At 36.0% G+C, this 15217-nt stretch overlaps 1 protein-coding gene across 1 annotated transcript in view; it reads left to right on the top strand.

Moving 5' to 3' along the window:
• Nucleotides 1-15217, top strand: part of LOC150097598 (tRNA (guanosine(18)-2'-O)-methyltransferase TARBP1) — a 230785-nt gene that overhangs the window by 55440 nt on the left and 160128 nt on the right. The window contains 2 exon segments of the mRNA XM_090406955.1: nt 4556-4652; nt 11403-11619. Of these exon segments, the coding sequence (XP_090263081.1) occupies nt 4556-4652; nt 11403-11619 (314 nt within the window).

Here is a 15217-nt window from a genome sequence, read left to right as displayed (position 1 = left end):
GCTTCACATCATCATCGTCCTTCACAAAAGACAGGTATTATCAAAAGCTTCAGGTACAGAGCACACACATAATTTCTTCTTCTGATTCTCTTCTATTATAAATATAAAATTAAATCAATTAACTCTATCACCTAATGGATATAATGAAACCATGAAATATAGCTAGAAGTCTTCAGTACTCTTTAACTAAATTGAGTAACTGCTGTCCAAAATTTGCTATGAAAATCATCTGTTGATTTGAAATTATGGCCAAAGCAACAAATATTACAAGGCCAACATATTATGGTTAATTGCATATGGCCTGTTTGCTTATTTTGGAGGAAGAACCTTATTACCTTTGTGCAAGACCAGTTAATGAAAGTCAGCAATAAAATGGCCCAAACTATGAAATTAAGCAATCACATCCTTAAAGATGCAACTGCTTAATTTCATAATTTCATGAAAAACATCAACAGCTTTTTCAGTAGGGAATCTATAGAACAAGTAAAACTTTTCACTTATTTATGCCCAAGTTTCAGTGAAAATGGAAAATTAAATATTGAAATAGATTGAATAAGCAATATGCCAGGGAGCTGATTAAATAAATTTAACTGGAATAAGAGAGAGAAATTAGCCAAAATATCAAATTAACAATATTCAAACCAGTACTGCTAGTATTGATTTTGCCTTTTGGATCTGAAATTCAAATTACAAATAAAAATGCTTATTAAAGATGATACCAACAGTATTACTTGAGGGGGGGGAATAAAATCTAATAGTATTAGTGAGGAAAATGTTCCTTTCTAATATCTTTTTCCTCAGTATTACTGAAGAAAAAGATATTAGAAAGGTACTTGCATTATTGGCATTCAGTGCCATGATGACTTAGAGAATGGGTGAAGAAATGCCTTTTTTATGTGAGTATGGTTGGAAAATGACCCAGAGGAAGAACAAGATCTATATGGATTTATGCTATTGTAGTGACTTAAAGACTAAAATGTAAGAGCTGACATTAATTAGATTAATACCATTTTATCATTTCCCATGTGTATTAAGTACATTGCCTATTACTTGGCATCTTTGAAACTTGATTAATGCTCTGATTAGACCTATCTGTATAGTGTATTATGACTGTCAATTGCATGTGTTCTTCTGGTCTGTTTTGCAGGATAAAAAACCCTGTCATCTCCATATGAGACTGGCTAACTCACCTTCAGTGAAAAGTTGAAAAGCCTTGATAAAGTTTTTTTGTCATTCTAGATAGGATTCAATTCCAGATCTTTCCAACCAGAGGACATTGTTTATCTCTGTCTTTTCCCTGGTTGGCATTATATACCAGAGTTGGTTAATATCACAGTAGTTAATAGTTAATATTAACTATTATCACATTGTTAATAGTAGTAGTAGTTGATATCACAGATTTGGATAGGGGATATTATTATTATTATAATAAGTTAAGAGATTGAATGAGAGACAAAATTCAAAAATAATATCTTTGCTTACAAATAATTAATATTAATGTAGATTTATGACTTAATAGTGTGTGTGTGTAAAATGTGTGTAAAATTTCTTTTACAAGCACTGTATACAAATTTGCATTATAAATAGGCTTATCTCCCAAAGAGAAAAAAAGGCCTACAAACTTAACACAGTTAAAGAACATAAATATCACACAAGAACTTCTTTTCAAGATCACAGGATTTGATGAGAATACACAAACTTTATATATCGAAATATAAAAATAATTTTAAAGCTCCCCTTTTCTTTTTGGAAACTTCTTCCTTATCCTTAAACACAAAAAGAATTCATATCTTTCGGGTTTACTGTGCTTAACTAAATATGTTTACTGCATGCTATTAAAAAGAACTGTTCATTGTTTTGGGAGAAACTATATATCACTTATCTATCCTGCAACTTGGCTTTTATATAAAATAAATTCGCCCGTTAATTTTGGTGTTTCCTCTCGTAAGGCTCTTTTCCACCTTTTTGGCTTAAGAATTCCTTTAAATTTCATTTCCCCCCCATAAAACTCCCAACTTTTTAGGACGTTATCTCTCATTTAATCCATGCCACAGCTGTTCTATTATTCTCTCTCACTCACTAATTCAACTTCCTCTTTGGAAGTACAATCTTTGCACAAATGCATTACTACCTAATGCAATAACCAGCATAGCAGTCAGATGAAAGTTGCTTGTTATAAACAAGACTGCAGTTCTTCATTGGTGTGATAGCATTGTTGGAAAGTTCATTTTCTTCTCTTAAGTTTATGTTACAGAAATAATAAAAAAAAACTAAATTAGAGGCGAGTTCTTTTTGCAAATAAATATTGCAATCAAATAGTTTTAAACAGGCTGTAAGTATACAAAGATTTCTTATATAAACGTTTTTAATTCCAAGGAATAATGCATTTTTTTTTTTTTTTTTTTTTTTTTGCTATACATTTAGGAAATGTTTACATACATGATAAATAATAAAACCAAGTTATCCTTTCCTTTTTATTTACTTATTCAAAATTGGCCACTGCTAAAAAAATAATGTAAGATAATCTGATATCGCTAAATAGCAGATATCCTACATAGACCCACCCTTAGAAAAATGACAAGGGGTACAATAATAGTAAAAACTATTACAAAGGACAAAACTACAAGTCTTTTTTTCTTTTATCTGTATTGGACCTGAGAAAATATTTCATTCCAGATGTTTCATAATAACAATTAGACTCAACTGATCCTGATGATAGCATACTACTAGTTATCCTCTTAATCCTGATTTACAATCTGCTCACCATCGGGACTACCCTCTAATTGTATATCCTCCTCAGAACTCCTGGGTAACATTGTCTGCAGAAGGATTTTCTGTAGAAATCACCTGCCCCTTATTAATGCTTCTCAACTCATCAATTATATTTTGAACCCTTTGATAAAAAGTGTCTAAATCATAATCTTTATTGTAATCCCTCTCAAAGCTTTATAAATTGAAACTATGATTTCTTTTACCATGATGCTCATTATTATACTTTGAACTGCAGTTAACATTACCATTCTTTTTATGTTTTTTATCAGGAATAAACTTGGATTTTCTAGATTTAGGTAAAAGACCTTCCTCTATGAAACTGTTATAAATTTTCCCCAGGAATAATAGTAGTCCATTTGCTAAGATAATATTTCTTCAATCTGTTTGAATGGGCCACTATTATCCTATCAGGGTGCTTAATATCTACAATCTTATAAACTACTGGGGAGAGTCTCTTCAGCATTCTATATGGGCCTGTAAACCTTGCCACCATTGGGTTCTGGAAATGCGTTCCTTGCAGTGATGAATCACCCTTCACCATCTGGCATTCCAACAACAAGTCTGGGTTTGGCAGATGCCAGGAGAATGCTACCTGTCCAAATGGGATGTGCCAACTGTGAAATTTGGTGGTAGTGGCATCATGATTTGTGGCTGATTTTCACAGTTCCAGTTGCATTCCCTATCTTAGTTCCAGTGATGGGGAATCTTAATGCTGCATCTTACAATAACATTCTAAACAATTCTCTGCTTCTAACTTTATGACAACAGCTTGATGAAGTCCCTTTCCTCTATCAACACGACAATGCCCCATCCACAAAATGAGGATCTGTGAAAAAATGGTTTGATGAGATTGGTGTTGAAGAATTTGACTGACTTGCAAAGAGCCCTGATCTCCACCTCTGTCCAACACCTGTGGGATGAATTGGAATGTTAGTTGTGAGCAAAACTTAATCATCCCAATATCATTGACTAACCTCACTAATACTCTTCTGGAAGAATGGAAGGAAATTACTGTAGCAGTGTACCAAAATCTGGTGGAAAGTTTAGCCAGACGATTGAACTGTTATAGCAGCAAAGGGTGGTCCAAGTGATCCAACTCCATATTAAAGCCATTTCTATTAGAGTTGGGATGAGCAGGCATCCATATATTTTTTATTAGATATAATTTGATATAGTGTATTTCCTTTAGAATGTGAATGAGTCTCGTGTGACTTTTCAGTAGTTTCTCATAGTGAGTAGTTAATTTTTGTTTGCTAACTGTGTTTGTGATAAGTGAAAGGTAACTAAAATGGGCTGCAAATATCTGGTAGATGATAAATCATTAATTGCAGTATCTGTGAGAACAGATTCTAATCTTTAAGCTTATGTGTCGTTGAAAAACACTATATTAAATTTGATGGATTGGAGATTTAAAATTAATCAAGTTTATTAATAAACTTACACAACTAATATTTCTGTAGTATTTAATACTACAATAGGATAAGACAAACAATTAACATAACAGTTTTTTGATTCGAAAACTGTGATTCCATAGAAATATTAGTTGAAAGTTTATTAATAAATTCTAATTAATTCTACCAAATCCAAAGCATTAAATCTAATACAGAGAATTAATTAACCCACTAGTCAAAAAATTGGCTTTTCAGTTGGTCTGTCTCTTTTTTTTTCTTCCTTGTATTTATCACAAAACACTTTAGCTGTTTTACTTTCAAACGTTTTGTAGCATTTATGAAATAATATTGTTAGTCTATAAAGAAAGACTTATTTCTTTCCCCTTCATTAGGGAACTCCTGTTACATTCTTCGAGAACTCAAGAGCCACTTTTGAGAGGTGCAATCCAGTGCTATTTTTTAAAGGCAGTACTACACTTTATAGATATGGTTTGTTTTTATTGTTGTGTTTTAATATATTAGTTTTATCATATTTTATACAAACAGAAACAAATCTGGATTTAGGTTGGATACTGTAGAGCTGTAGAACCTAAATTCTGATTTTTTTTTCTTGAAGTGAAATCTGTATTTGATTTATTTTCATTTTTGCAAATTTCTGACTATAATGACAATGACGTTATTACACTGTAGCAGCAGTTTTTGTAAATTACTGATATTTCATTAATTGTTTAAAAAATTCAGAATTGTTAGCTTGCTTCATCTATATATGTTATACATCTTTTCCTATGATAAATCATATTATTAAGGATGTATAATTAATTTTTTGGAAAACAGACATGTAAGAAGAAATTTTTGAATTCTGTTTGGATAAAGCTAAATATGAGGGTAGTCTGAAAAGTTCTTGGCCTCAACCATAGAAGCCGAGAACTTTCGCATGGACATTCACAAATATCCATGCTCATGCCATGATTGAAGTTGTGCTCTGTTGGTTGGAGAGTGGATATGCTAACTACTCGGTCAACCAGGCTGGCAACAGTAGTCATTCAGCACTTAGTTACAGAAGAACAGAATGAAGATAGACCAATAGTTTTGGACACTGCTGACTAAATTGTATTTGTATTAGCTGAAACCTCAAGAGTCATAATAGCATAATGTAATTAGAATTCATGCTAGCTGAAACCATTAATTAAACAGGATTCCACCATGTGAAATTGCAAGTCATTCTATCAAGTAGTTTTTTTTTATACAGCTGTCTGAAGCAAAAGTGTTGTCTGTATCCCTTGAAATGGATAAAATTGAGTATCACGTGGTTATAAAATTCTTTGTTAAAGAAGGTTTAACAGCAAAAGAAATTCATTCGAAGTTCATAAAAGTTTATGGGCATTCTTCTCCTTCGTTTTTGACAATTAAGAAATGGGGTACCTAGTTTAAACGTGGCCGTACCCGCCTTGAATATGATCCATGTGAAGGACATCCAAAAAGTGTAACAACACCAGAAATCATTAATCAAGTGCACTATATGGTATTGGATGACCGGCAAGTCAAAGTGCATGAAATTGCTGAGACTATAGACTTTTCAAAAGAATGTGTAGGATATATTTTGAATGAAGAATTGCAAATGAGAACGCTTTGCTCAAGATGGGTGTTGCACTTGCTCACAGCAGATCAAAAATGCTCTCGCATGAAAATCTCTGAACAGTGCTTGGAGAGTTTTAACAAGAATAAAACTGATTTTGTGCATCGATTTATTACTATGGATGAGACTTGGATTCACCATTACACACCAGAATCCAAACTTCAGTCAAAACAGTGAACAGAAGCCGGTTGTTCAGCGCAAAAGAAGACAAAGTCAGTTCCATCAGCAGGAAAGGTCATGGCATCAGTATTTTGGGAAGCTAAAGGCATTTTGTTTATTAAATATCTTGCAAAGGATAAAACAATAACTGGGGAATGTTATTCCCCAGACTTGACGAAAAATTCGTGAGAAAAGATCCGATTTGCTAAAGAAAAAAAAATTCCTTCATCGGACGATGCACCTACCCACAAAGGTGTTTTGGCAATGGGAAAATTAAGGGATCTGCACTATGAATTGTTGGAACATTCACCCTATTCTCCAGATTTGGCTCCCTCTGACTCTTCCTCACTGGTCAGCATTTTTCTTTGAATTAAGAAGTGATTACAGGTCTAGAGGGGTATTTTGCAGATCTTACTGAGAACCACTACAGGGATGGGATAATGGTGCTGGAGCATCGCTGGAATAAATCTATTGGTCTTAAGGGAGATTATGTTGAAAAATAAAACTAATTTTAAAATTATAAATTCGTTTTTTCATTGTTAGGCTTAGAACTTTTCAGACCACCCTCGTACTTCACTAGGATGAGACTTGCATATATTCTGCAATATGAAATCCCCAAAGGGATTTTGCCTGCTCCTCACTCTAGTAAGGGATCTTTATGTGAAACCACCTATGAAATGCTCTTAATCTATAGTACAATAAGTATTTATGCCATGGTTGGGCTAAAGGTTAATTAATCAAAAAACCTGCTCTAGAAACCACAAATGGAACTTTTCCAAGTCACTTCAGGCCATTAGTTCACAGGAACTGTAGTGGTCTTATGTTTGATAATGAAACCTCACTCAATCAAAATTTCTCACTTTAATGACATTCACAAATATCCATGCTCATGCCATGATTGAAGTTGCACTCTGTTGGTTGGAGAGTGGATATGCCAGGCTGGCAGCAGTAGTCATTCAGCACTCAGTTACTGAAGAACAGAATGAAGATAGACCAATAGTTTTGGACACTGCTGACTAAATTGTATTTGTATTAGCTGAAACCTCAATAGTCATAATAGCATAATGTAATTAGAATTCATGCTGGCTGAAACCGTTAACCATTATCTGTTTTCATTGTCACTGGAGGGAGAACAGCAGAGAAGACCAAAAAAAGTGGGGGGGGGGGAGAGTGGATTCTTCTGAATACTAGTTGATAAGATTAATTTATTCAAACAGCAAGGAATACGGAAAAGGAGGAGTAGCTTTAATATTCGGTACTTTTGAGTGGTGGGGGAATGAACAGTATGACTTTGTGTCTTTGGGTCACAAAGAAGTCACATTACTCACTATTATCATTTGTCTTATACAGAAGGTTTCTAGATAGGATCTGAATTAGGAGCTAGAATATTCAAAATCTTATAAATAAGAAAGGGAGAACTTGAGAAAAGTTACCTAGGTACCTTCCTGTCTTAATTTCCTCAGGCTCATTACACTGATTAGAGGATGATCCTAAAGATTGTCTCAGGACCAGCATCCTCTGTACATAACCAACCGGTCAAGGCACACAGGCAAATATCTGATGAAAAATTTTAAATACATTTTTCATCATTTGGCCTGTTAAGTCATCCACACCAAACTACTTTCATGAAGTTTATGTGAGATGAGTTACCATTTTTGCAACTTGAACATATATAACTATCTTTTGAATCAGTAATGTTGAGGATGGTAATCTTTCCAAGATATGTGTTGCTGATGAAATATGGATCCAAATTAAATTAACCAAAATCTTTATGGTGCCATGCTGTTGGGAGAGGGAGAGTGACAGATGTATTGCCTATGTGTAGGAGTGGGTTTTCTGTAGTTTTGGCAGATGAGTTAAAAATTATTATTATTATTACTACATGACACCTCCAAAGAGTCCAGAGACTCATCGAGGGAGGACACCTCTACAACTCTCTGTCTCCACCACTCAATCCACCAACGTAATAGTGAATTGCATCATCTACACCAATGCCATCTACTGCCCACCACCACTAGTATTTTCACAGACAATCACAAACATCCATGCCCACAGCAGGATTCGAACCCCCAGCCTTTTGGCTGGAGAGCAGATACGCTAATCACTCGGCCAACCAAGCCAACTGTTAAATGTGCTAAATTTCATTTGACAACAAAATTCTACAAACAAATAGAGGCTACAGCTTTGCTTTCCTCTTTTTTTCCCTTCCACACCAGTCAACTATTTTATGGAGGCATTTGAAGAGAAAGCCCTAAACTTTGTCCTACACAAACCTACTGTTTGGCTATGCTTCATGAGCCATGTGTTCTGTATTAGACCATATGATCAAGACACACACACAGAACACCTCTTTAACACATATGTACAGCCAATGTCTGGTTCACTTTAGAAAAAGAAAGCAACAGTCTACCCTTTCTACCTTGATTACATGCCAACCAGCTGGATTCCTGGTTGTTAACAGAACTTCCCCCCCCACACACACACACTAATAGGCAGATATATCCACCAACAGTTGCACAACCACCACACCACTCTAAAGCAGTATGGTATCATAAAAGCTTTAATTCACAGAGCAAAATTTATTACTCTGATGAAAATGCTTACACCCCTAAACTCAATCACATACATAATACCTTCTTTGGCAATGACTAATGTTGCCATCAGACAAAAAAGATATTGACATTATACCCAAACACTCCCTTACTTTCAACATAGCCTATATTAAAACTATCACCATTTTATATATTTGCAGCATGTCAGAGGAAGTTAACAAAAATACTGAAAAAATGCAATCTAGTTACCATCTTCAGACTGCATAAAAAATTGGCATGCCTTATCTGCTCTTGTAAAGACTAGATTTATTCTTTAGATTTACCAGATATCTACCAAGTGCATTGTAGCCATTAGCTTTCCTACTATGGCAAACAGATAGGGCAAGCCAACTTCAGAATCTCTGAACACAAAATCTGCATCTGTCTGTTACTACCACTATGGCTGCTCAGAATTTGCAGATCATTCCTTGCATGCCCATCCACAGTATATCCATGAAGAAGGCTATCTTATTTCACAAAGCAACAAATGTATAAAAGAGTCTTTCTTGAATATGCTTTGGCCCTAAACTCGCCTAACCTGGATAAGTTTGGATGCATAAAGTCTTAGTCCATCAGTCCAGGTTCCACTTATGTCCAGACAAACCCACTAGGGGGGGTGGTGCAATTTAGGACGTCCTTGTTTTTTCATATCAGTTTCTCTTACTCAAGTACCTTCACACATATCTTGTATGAGGTCCTCTGATGATGTCAGTTTGACTTGCAAAATATAGGGTAATAACAATTAAATTTTTTTAGTTATATCATCTTATTTCTAAAATGACTATTAGGGTTCATATATTGTTCTCCATGTACAATACATTTATCATCTCAGGTAGTTATTATTATCCTTATGTGAATGTTAGACATTTGGTTAGCTGAAAAGCATGAAGATTCTTGAAGGCATAGAAATTTTTTTACCTTGAGTATAATATATGTTAAAGATACCAAGCTATTTTAAACCTGGTTTTAATCCATTTCCCAAGTAAGCAAACAGACAAGTAAGTCAAGTTTGCACCTGCAAGTAGTGCAAGTCTGGGTGACCTGCAAAGTAGTGCAGGTCTTAGGCAATTCGTGGCATGACTTGCACTACTTTGTGGGTCACCCAGACTTGCACTACTTGCAGGTGCAAACTTACTTGTCTGTTTGCTTACTTGGGAAATGGATTAAAACCAGGTTTAAAATAGCTTGGTATCTTTAACATATATTATACTCAAGGTAAAAAGCTTTCTACATCTATCTCTCATCCTGAGATTTTTATTTAACAAGGTCAAAGTACCTTATGGTAACTTGTTTTGGTGAAATACTTATAAGCTCTGTATTACTCAACCTTGGTATTTCTAAGCCTGGCTCCCACTGATGAGACCTCAATAAAGGTCGAAACTGATCTGGGTAGTGGCCCTTTGCCTTTAATGCATAGCATCTTACATCTCCTCAAGGAGATGTGCTTTGCATTAAGGGTAAATATTAAGAATAGTGATCAGAGCTTATTCCACCTTTACCACAAGTTGCCTAAGACTTGCACTACTTGCAGGTGCAAACTTGACTTACTTGTCTGTTTGCTTACTTGGGAAATGGATTAAAATCAGGTTTAAAATAGCTTGGTATCTTTAGCGATTCTTGAAGGATTAGCAAAATAACAATTAATACTTGTTTTAAATATTGCAGAAAATTAACATTTGGAAATGAGGATTGAATCACATGAGGCAGTATTTAAATATATATATATATTTTTTTAAGATTCAAATGTGAAGCTGTGTCAGAGAAAATGATGAAATATTATTATAGACCAATAAGAGATAGTTTTAATTCTGTGTGGAATTTCAATTTGCTGGGGGGGGGGACTAACAGACTCTTTTTCATTACTACAATTGCTATAGCATAATTTTGATGGTCAATGATCATTCTGCAGACATATTCATTATGTCTGTAAGATTTGGATGGAACTTTCCAATAGTTTATTATAGTGATGAGCAAGTGTGTTATTATGGTGTTTGCTATGGTGAGCAAGGATTTCTGAACACAAGGACTACATCCGGTTTCACAAGTACAGCCATTCTGGTCTTGCGGACCATGCTCTGGATACACACCACAGAATACGGTGGAAGAAAGCTACAGTAATACACCGTAGCAAATACAAATACGAAAGACTATTTATGGAATCAGCCTCAGCCCTAAGAAATTCTCCAAACCTCAACAAATTTGGTTGTATGCGACTGCCCCAAATTTGGGAGGCTTACATCATCAGACCTTCAGCCCAACGGGCAAGAACACCTACTTAGCCCGCTAGAGGGCACCATCAGGACTTTTAGGAGAACAATAGCTTCATCTCTTCATTCCCAGTTACTGTGTTTGTAGTGCCTACGTGCACGTGCTTTTTTTTGTAAGTTCCTTTAGAAGATGGCAATGTGACATTGCCGAAATATCGGAAAATATTTATTAAAGTATAATTTAATTTATATCCTTAACTGCGTTGTTCTATTCCTTAAGTGTTTTAATAAGGATGCTATAGTATTGTTTTGTTTCAATAATGACATTGTTTGCATTGATAGCATTGCTATAGGAAGTGAGGGTGTTATAACTGTGTTATCTATCATAGAAAAATAATTTCATGAGATCTCAATAAGCCATAATTTTTATAAGTTTGATAAATATTTTCAGTTAATTATGAAATACGTTATCAGAAAATTATAAGTGGAAGGAAGATGGATATTTATGTGACTTCTTTCAAGGGAATGTATTTCATAGTTAAGTTTATTTCATTTCTTATACCAAAGCTAACTTGCTTTGCTATAAGAATTCCTTTATTTATTGATCAGACCAAGATGCATACTCAATATTTTTCCCTTTCCTTAGAAGCTCTTTACATATGAAGACTTGTCCAATTTATTCATACTGTTTAAGCATACTGAAAGTATTTCTAGAAATACTGTTCAATGGAATGAGATTGTCATGTGGCTGTCTTCAGAAACATTGCATGATCAGCAGTATTTAAATATAAAATCTGCAGGAGCATTTTGCACCCAGTCTGTGAATAATCTCTTAGAAATCTCAAGAAAAGACTCTCAACAAGGTAAAGTCATCCCTATAAGGAAAATCTACTTTGCATTATGGTTTATAAGTTTTGTATAAATAATTACTACTGTCTTATGATATATGACCGTAATAATTAAAACTTGAATTGATTAGAAATGGCAAATCTCAGCAATTTAGAAATAAAAGATAATTATTATTATTATCATCATCACAAAGCCTCCATGGAGTCAGGAGATTCACAGTGGGAGGGTTTCACTTACCAACATGTACAGTAGATTCCAGTTAATTGGGACAGCTGTTTTATTGGGATAAGTCTAGAAGGACAAAAACAAAATGAGAATATATAACAAGAATTTGCTTCATTTATTTGGGACAAAATGCCATTTAAGCATGCCAGTAACCTCCATTGAATGAAAGGTGAGAAAATTTATGTAATCTTGCTTCAAAAATTTATTGCTGGTGAACCAACTATTTTATCTTACGGCATCGAATGGTCCTTTTGTTATAAATACATCGCACTTTGGGTCACTGAAAGCAATAGATCATATAACAGTGTTATGCTGTTTAAATATTTAAATATTATTATTATTACTACCACGGGCTACTCCAGGAGTCCTTAGACTCATCGAGGGAGGCCCTAAACATCATGTTCACACAGCTGTTCAACATTCTCACAGTATCTATCATACCTTGCCTTGAACTCGCTCACTGTCTTAGCACCCACAACAGACTCTGGCAGCTTATTCCACTCATTTACCACTCTAAAAGTAAAGAACCCAGCTCTAACACCCCTGCTAACCACGCTCTTGCCCAGCTTCCATGAGTGTCCCCTAGTTCTCCCACCACCAGTCCTGATCTCAAAAATATCATCTGAATTAATCCTATAGAATCCTTTTAGCAATTTGAATGTCTCAATCATATCTCCCCTTTTCCGCCTATCAACTAGTTTCTGCAACCCACAAATCTTCAACCTGTTCTCATATGGTTCATTCCATAGACCTGCTATCATCTTAGTCACTCGCCTCTGGATCCTCTCAACCTCCTCCCCATCAAGAAGGAACCGAGGTGACCAAATCTGGGCACAGTAGTCGAGATGAGGTCTTATCAGGGCTCGGTACAGAGGTACAATAACTTGTTTTTCTCTGCTCGTCAAGGTATTTTTCAACAACCAAGTGAGTTGATGAGCTGATTTAGGTACTTTCGCAATGTGCCCCCTAAACTTCATCTCCCTATCCACCAACACTCCCAAGTCCCTGGCCTCATCAATCTCTTGGAGTACAGTTCCACCAATGTGGTATACTGCTGCTAATCTTTTCACTCCGAAATGCATAACCTTACATTTTGTCACATTAAATTGACATCCATTCTCCTTAGTCCAGAACTCCAATCTATCTAAGTCATCTTGCAAGACTTTGACATCTTCTGCATTCACTATTGCCCTACCCAACTTTGCATCATCAGCGAACAAATGAACTGTCCCACTTAGACCCTTCCCTATATCGTTAATGAACAGATTAAACAGCAGTGGTCCAAGAACAGAACCCTGTGGCACACCACTAGTCACAGGCCGTTTTTTGGACTCTACTCCTGAATAAACTACTCCTTGATATCTGTCCATCAACACCCAGCTATCCATCTCACCAACCCTATATCCATTCCCATATGTTGTAGTTTACGGATTAGAATTCCATGTGGTATCCTGTCAAACGCCTTTGCCAGGTCCAGTAGTATCACTGTAAACCCATTTCCCTTATCCAGTTCAGCCGTCACCTTGTTATAAAACTTGAGCAAGTTACTGAGGCATGATCTACCCTTCACAAAGCCATGCTGTCCTCTATACAGTATCTCATTTTCATCAATCCATTCCTGTATTTTTCCCTTGACTACTTTCTCCAAGACCTTGACAACGACTCCTGATATGCTGATCGGGCGGTAATTTGCAACCATAGTCTTGGATCCTCCTTTATGCAGTGAAACTATTTTCCCCTCTTTCCACGACTTCGGGACTAAGCCAGACCTGAGACTCAGATTAAACAACATGGTCAAGGGCACTGATAATTCATTAGCCGCTTCATGCAAGACCCGTGCCGGTATACCATCCAATCCCACAGATGTATTCACATTAAGGTTCTGTAATAGACTATTCACCTCCACTTCATTCATCACAATTCCCATATAAACTAATGGTTCCTTCATTTTTTCAACGTCACCACCTGGATGATATACTTTTGCAAAGTGCGCGCTCAGTAACTCCACTATATCGACTGGTTCAGTGAACTCTTTACCATTGTCATTCCTTAAAATCATTTTGCCATGTACAGTTTTTTTCTTGCTTGCAGCATATTGAAAGAACTGTTTGGGATTCTCTTTTGCTTACATAGCTAGTTTCCTTTCATAATCGGCTTTTGCTGTTTTTACCACACTCGTTACCCTTCTGGCCTGTACTTTATACCGTTCGTGTGCCTGCAGGTCACCCCTTTCTTTAAATTCCCTCCAGTTGTTTCTTTTTTTGCAGCTCAAGCTTAATGGTGTTATTCATCCATTTAACCCCTCCTTGTTTCACTATTCGGACCTTAGGTATACAATCAGCCATAACCTCCTGTAAATGCTCTTTGATCACTTCCCATGCTCTATCGACGTCCAGCCCTTGCAGTTGTACATGCCATGGCACTGATCCAAGCAATCTCCTAAGCTTGTCATACTTGCCAGCACGGTAATTCCACATATATCCTGTCTTAATCACAAATTTCACACCTTTAGCCACCTCCCAGGTCAAGACCTTATGATCACTCTCACCAATAGGTGGCAACATGGTCATATTCATTACAGTCAAATTCTCAGATACTATTACCAGGTCAAGCACTCTCACACCCCTAGTATTTTCAATTACATGCTGTTTCAGATAGTTATCCCTTAATAATTGAATAAAATCCATTTCCTTCCTCACATGTGTCCTCTCCTCCTTCCAATCAATGTTACTATAGTTGAAATCCCCCATAATAATTACCCTCCTTCCACTCATTTCATCAATTTGTTTATGCATACCATTTCCACCATCTATTCCATCACCTGGTCTATAGCAGCACCCAACTGTATATTTTATTCTGCCAGTATCAATCTCACACCAAACAGCCTCAAATGAGCTCCTTTCACTATCCTGCAATACTTCAATTTTCCTTGGCTGCAGTTCATCAGCTATCATCAATAACACCCCTCCCCCAATTTTATTCTCTCTGTCCCTCCTAAACATACTATAACCTACACATTCTATCCCACTAACTATATCATCTTCCGTCAGCCATGTTTCACTAATGCCAATAACCTGTGGCCAGGAAGAGCCAATCAAGGCCAAAAATTCTTCCTTCTTGTTCCTAATACTCCTGGCATTAGTATACATGAATTGCAGTGTTCCCTTTGTCCCACCCCTATCTTGATGCATTATTCTAAATATCCCATTCCCATTTTTTGTCCTTATTGCTGGCTCAGGTACATTATATACATTTTTACACTCAACTGTCTCACTGATGTTTGGATATCCACTTCCCCCCCTCCTTGGTAGTTCTAGTTTCCCTGGTTCTGCACATCCATTTTCACTTCATTCAGCAACACTTTTTCCAGTCTCCGCACACCAAGTC

The sequence above is a fragment of the Typopeltis vanoorti genome, chromosome 17 (genome assembly GCF_054136105.1).
Source record: "Typopeltis vanoorti isolate ZY-2024b chromosome 17, IOZ_Tvanoo_1.0, whole genome shotgun sequence".
NCBI classification, from domain to species: Eukaryota; Metazoa; Arthropoda; class Arachnida; order Uropygi; family Thelyphonidae; genus Typopeltis; species Typopeltis vanoorti.
The sequence above is the reverse complement of the archived record's forward strand: the minus strand, read 5'-3'. Positions and strand labels throughout refer to the sequence as shown.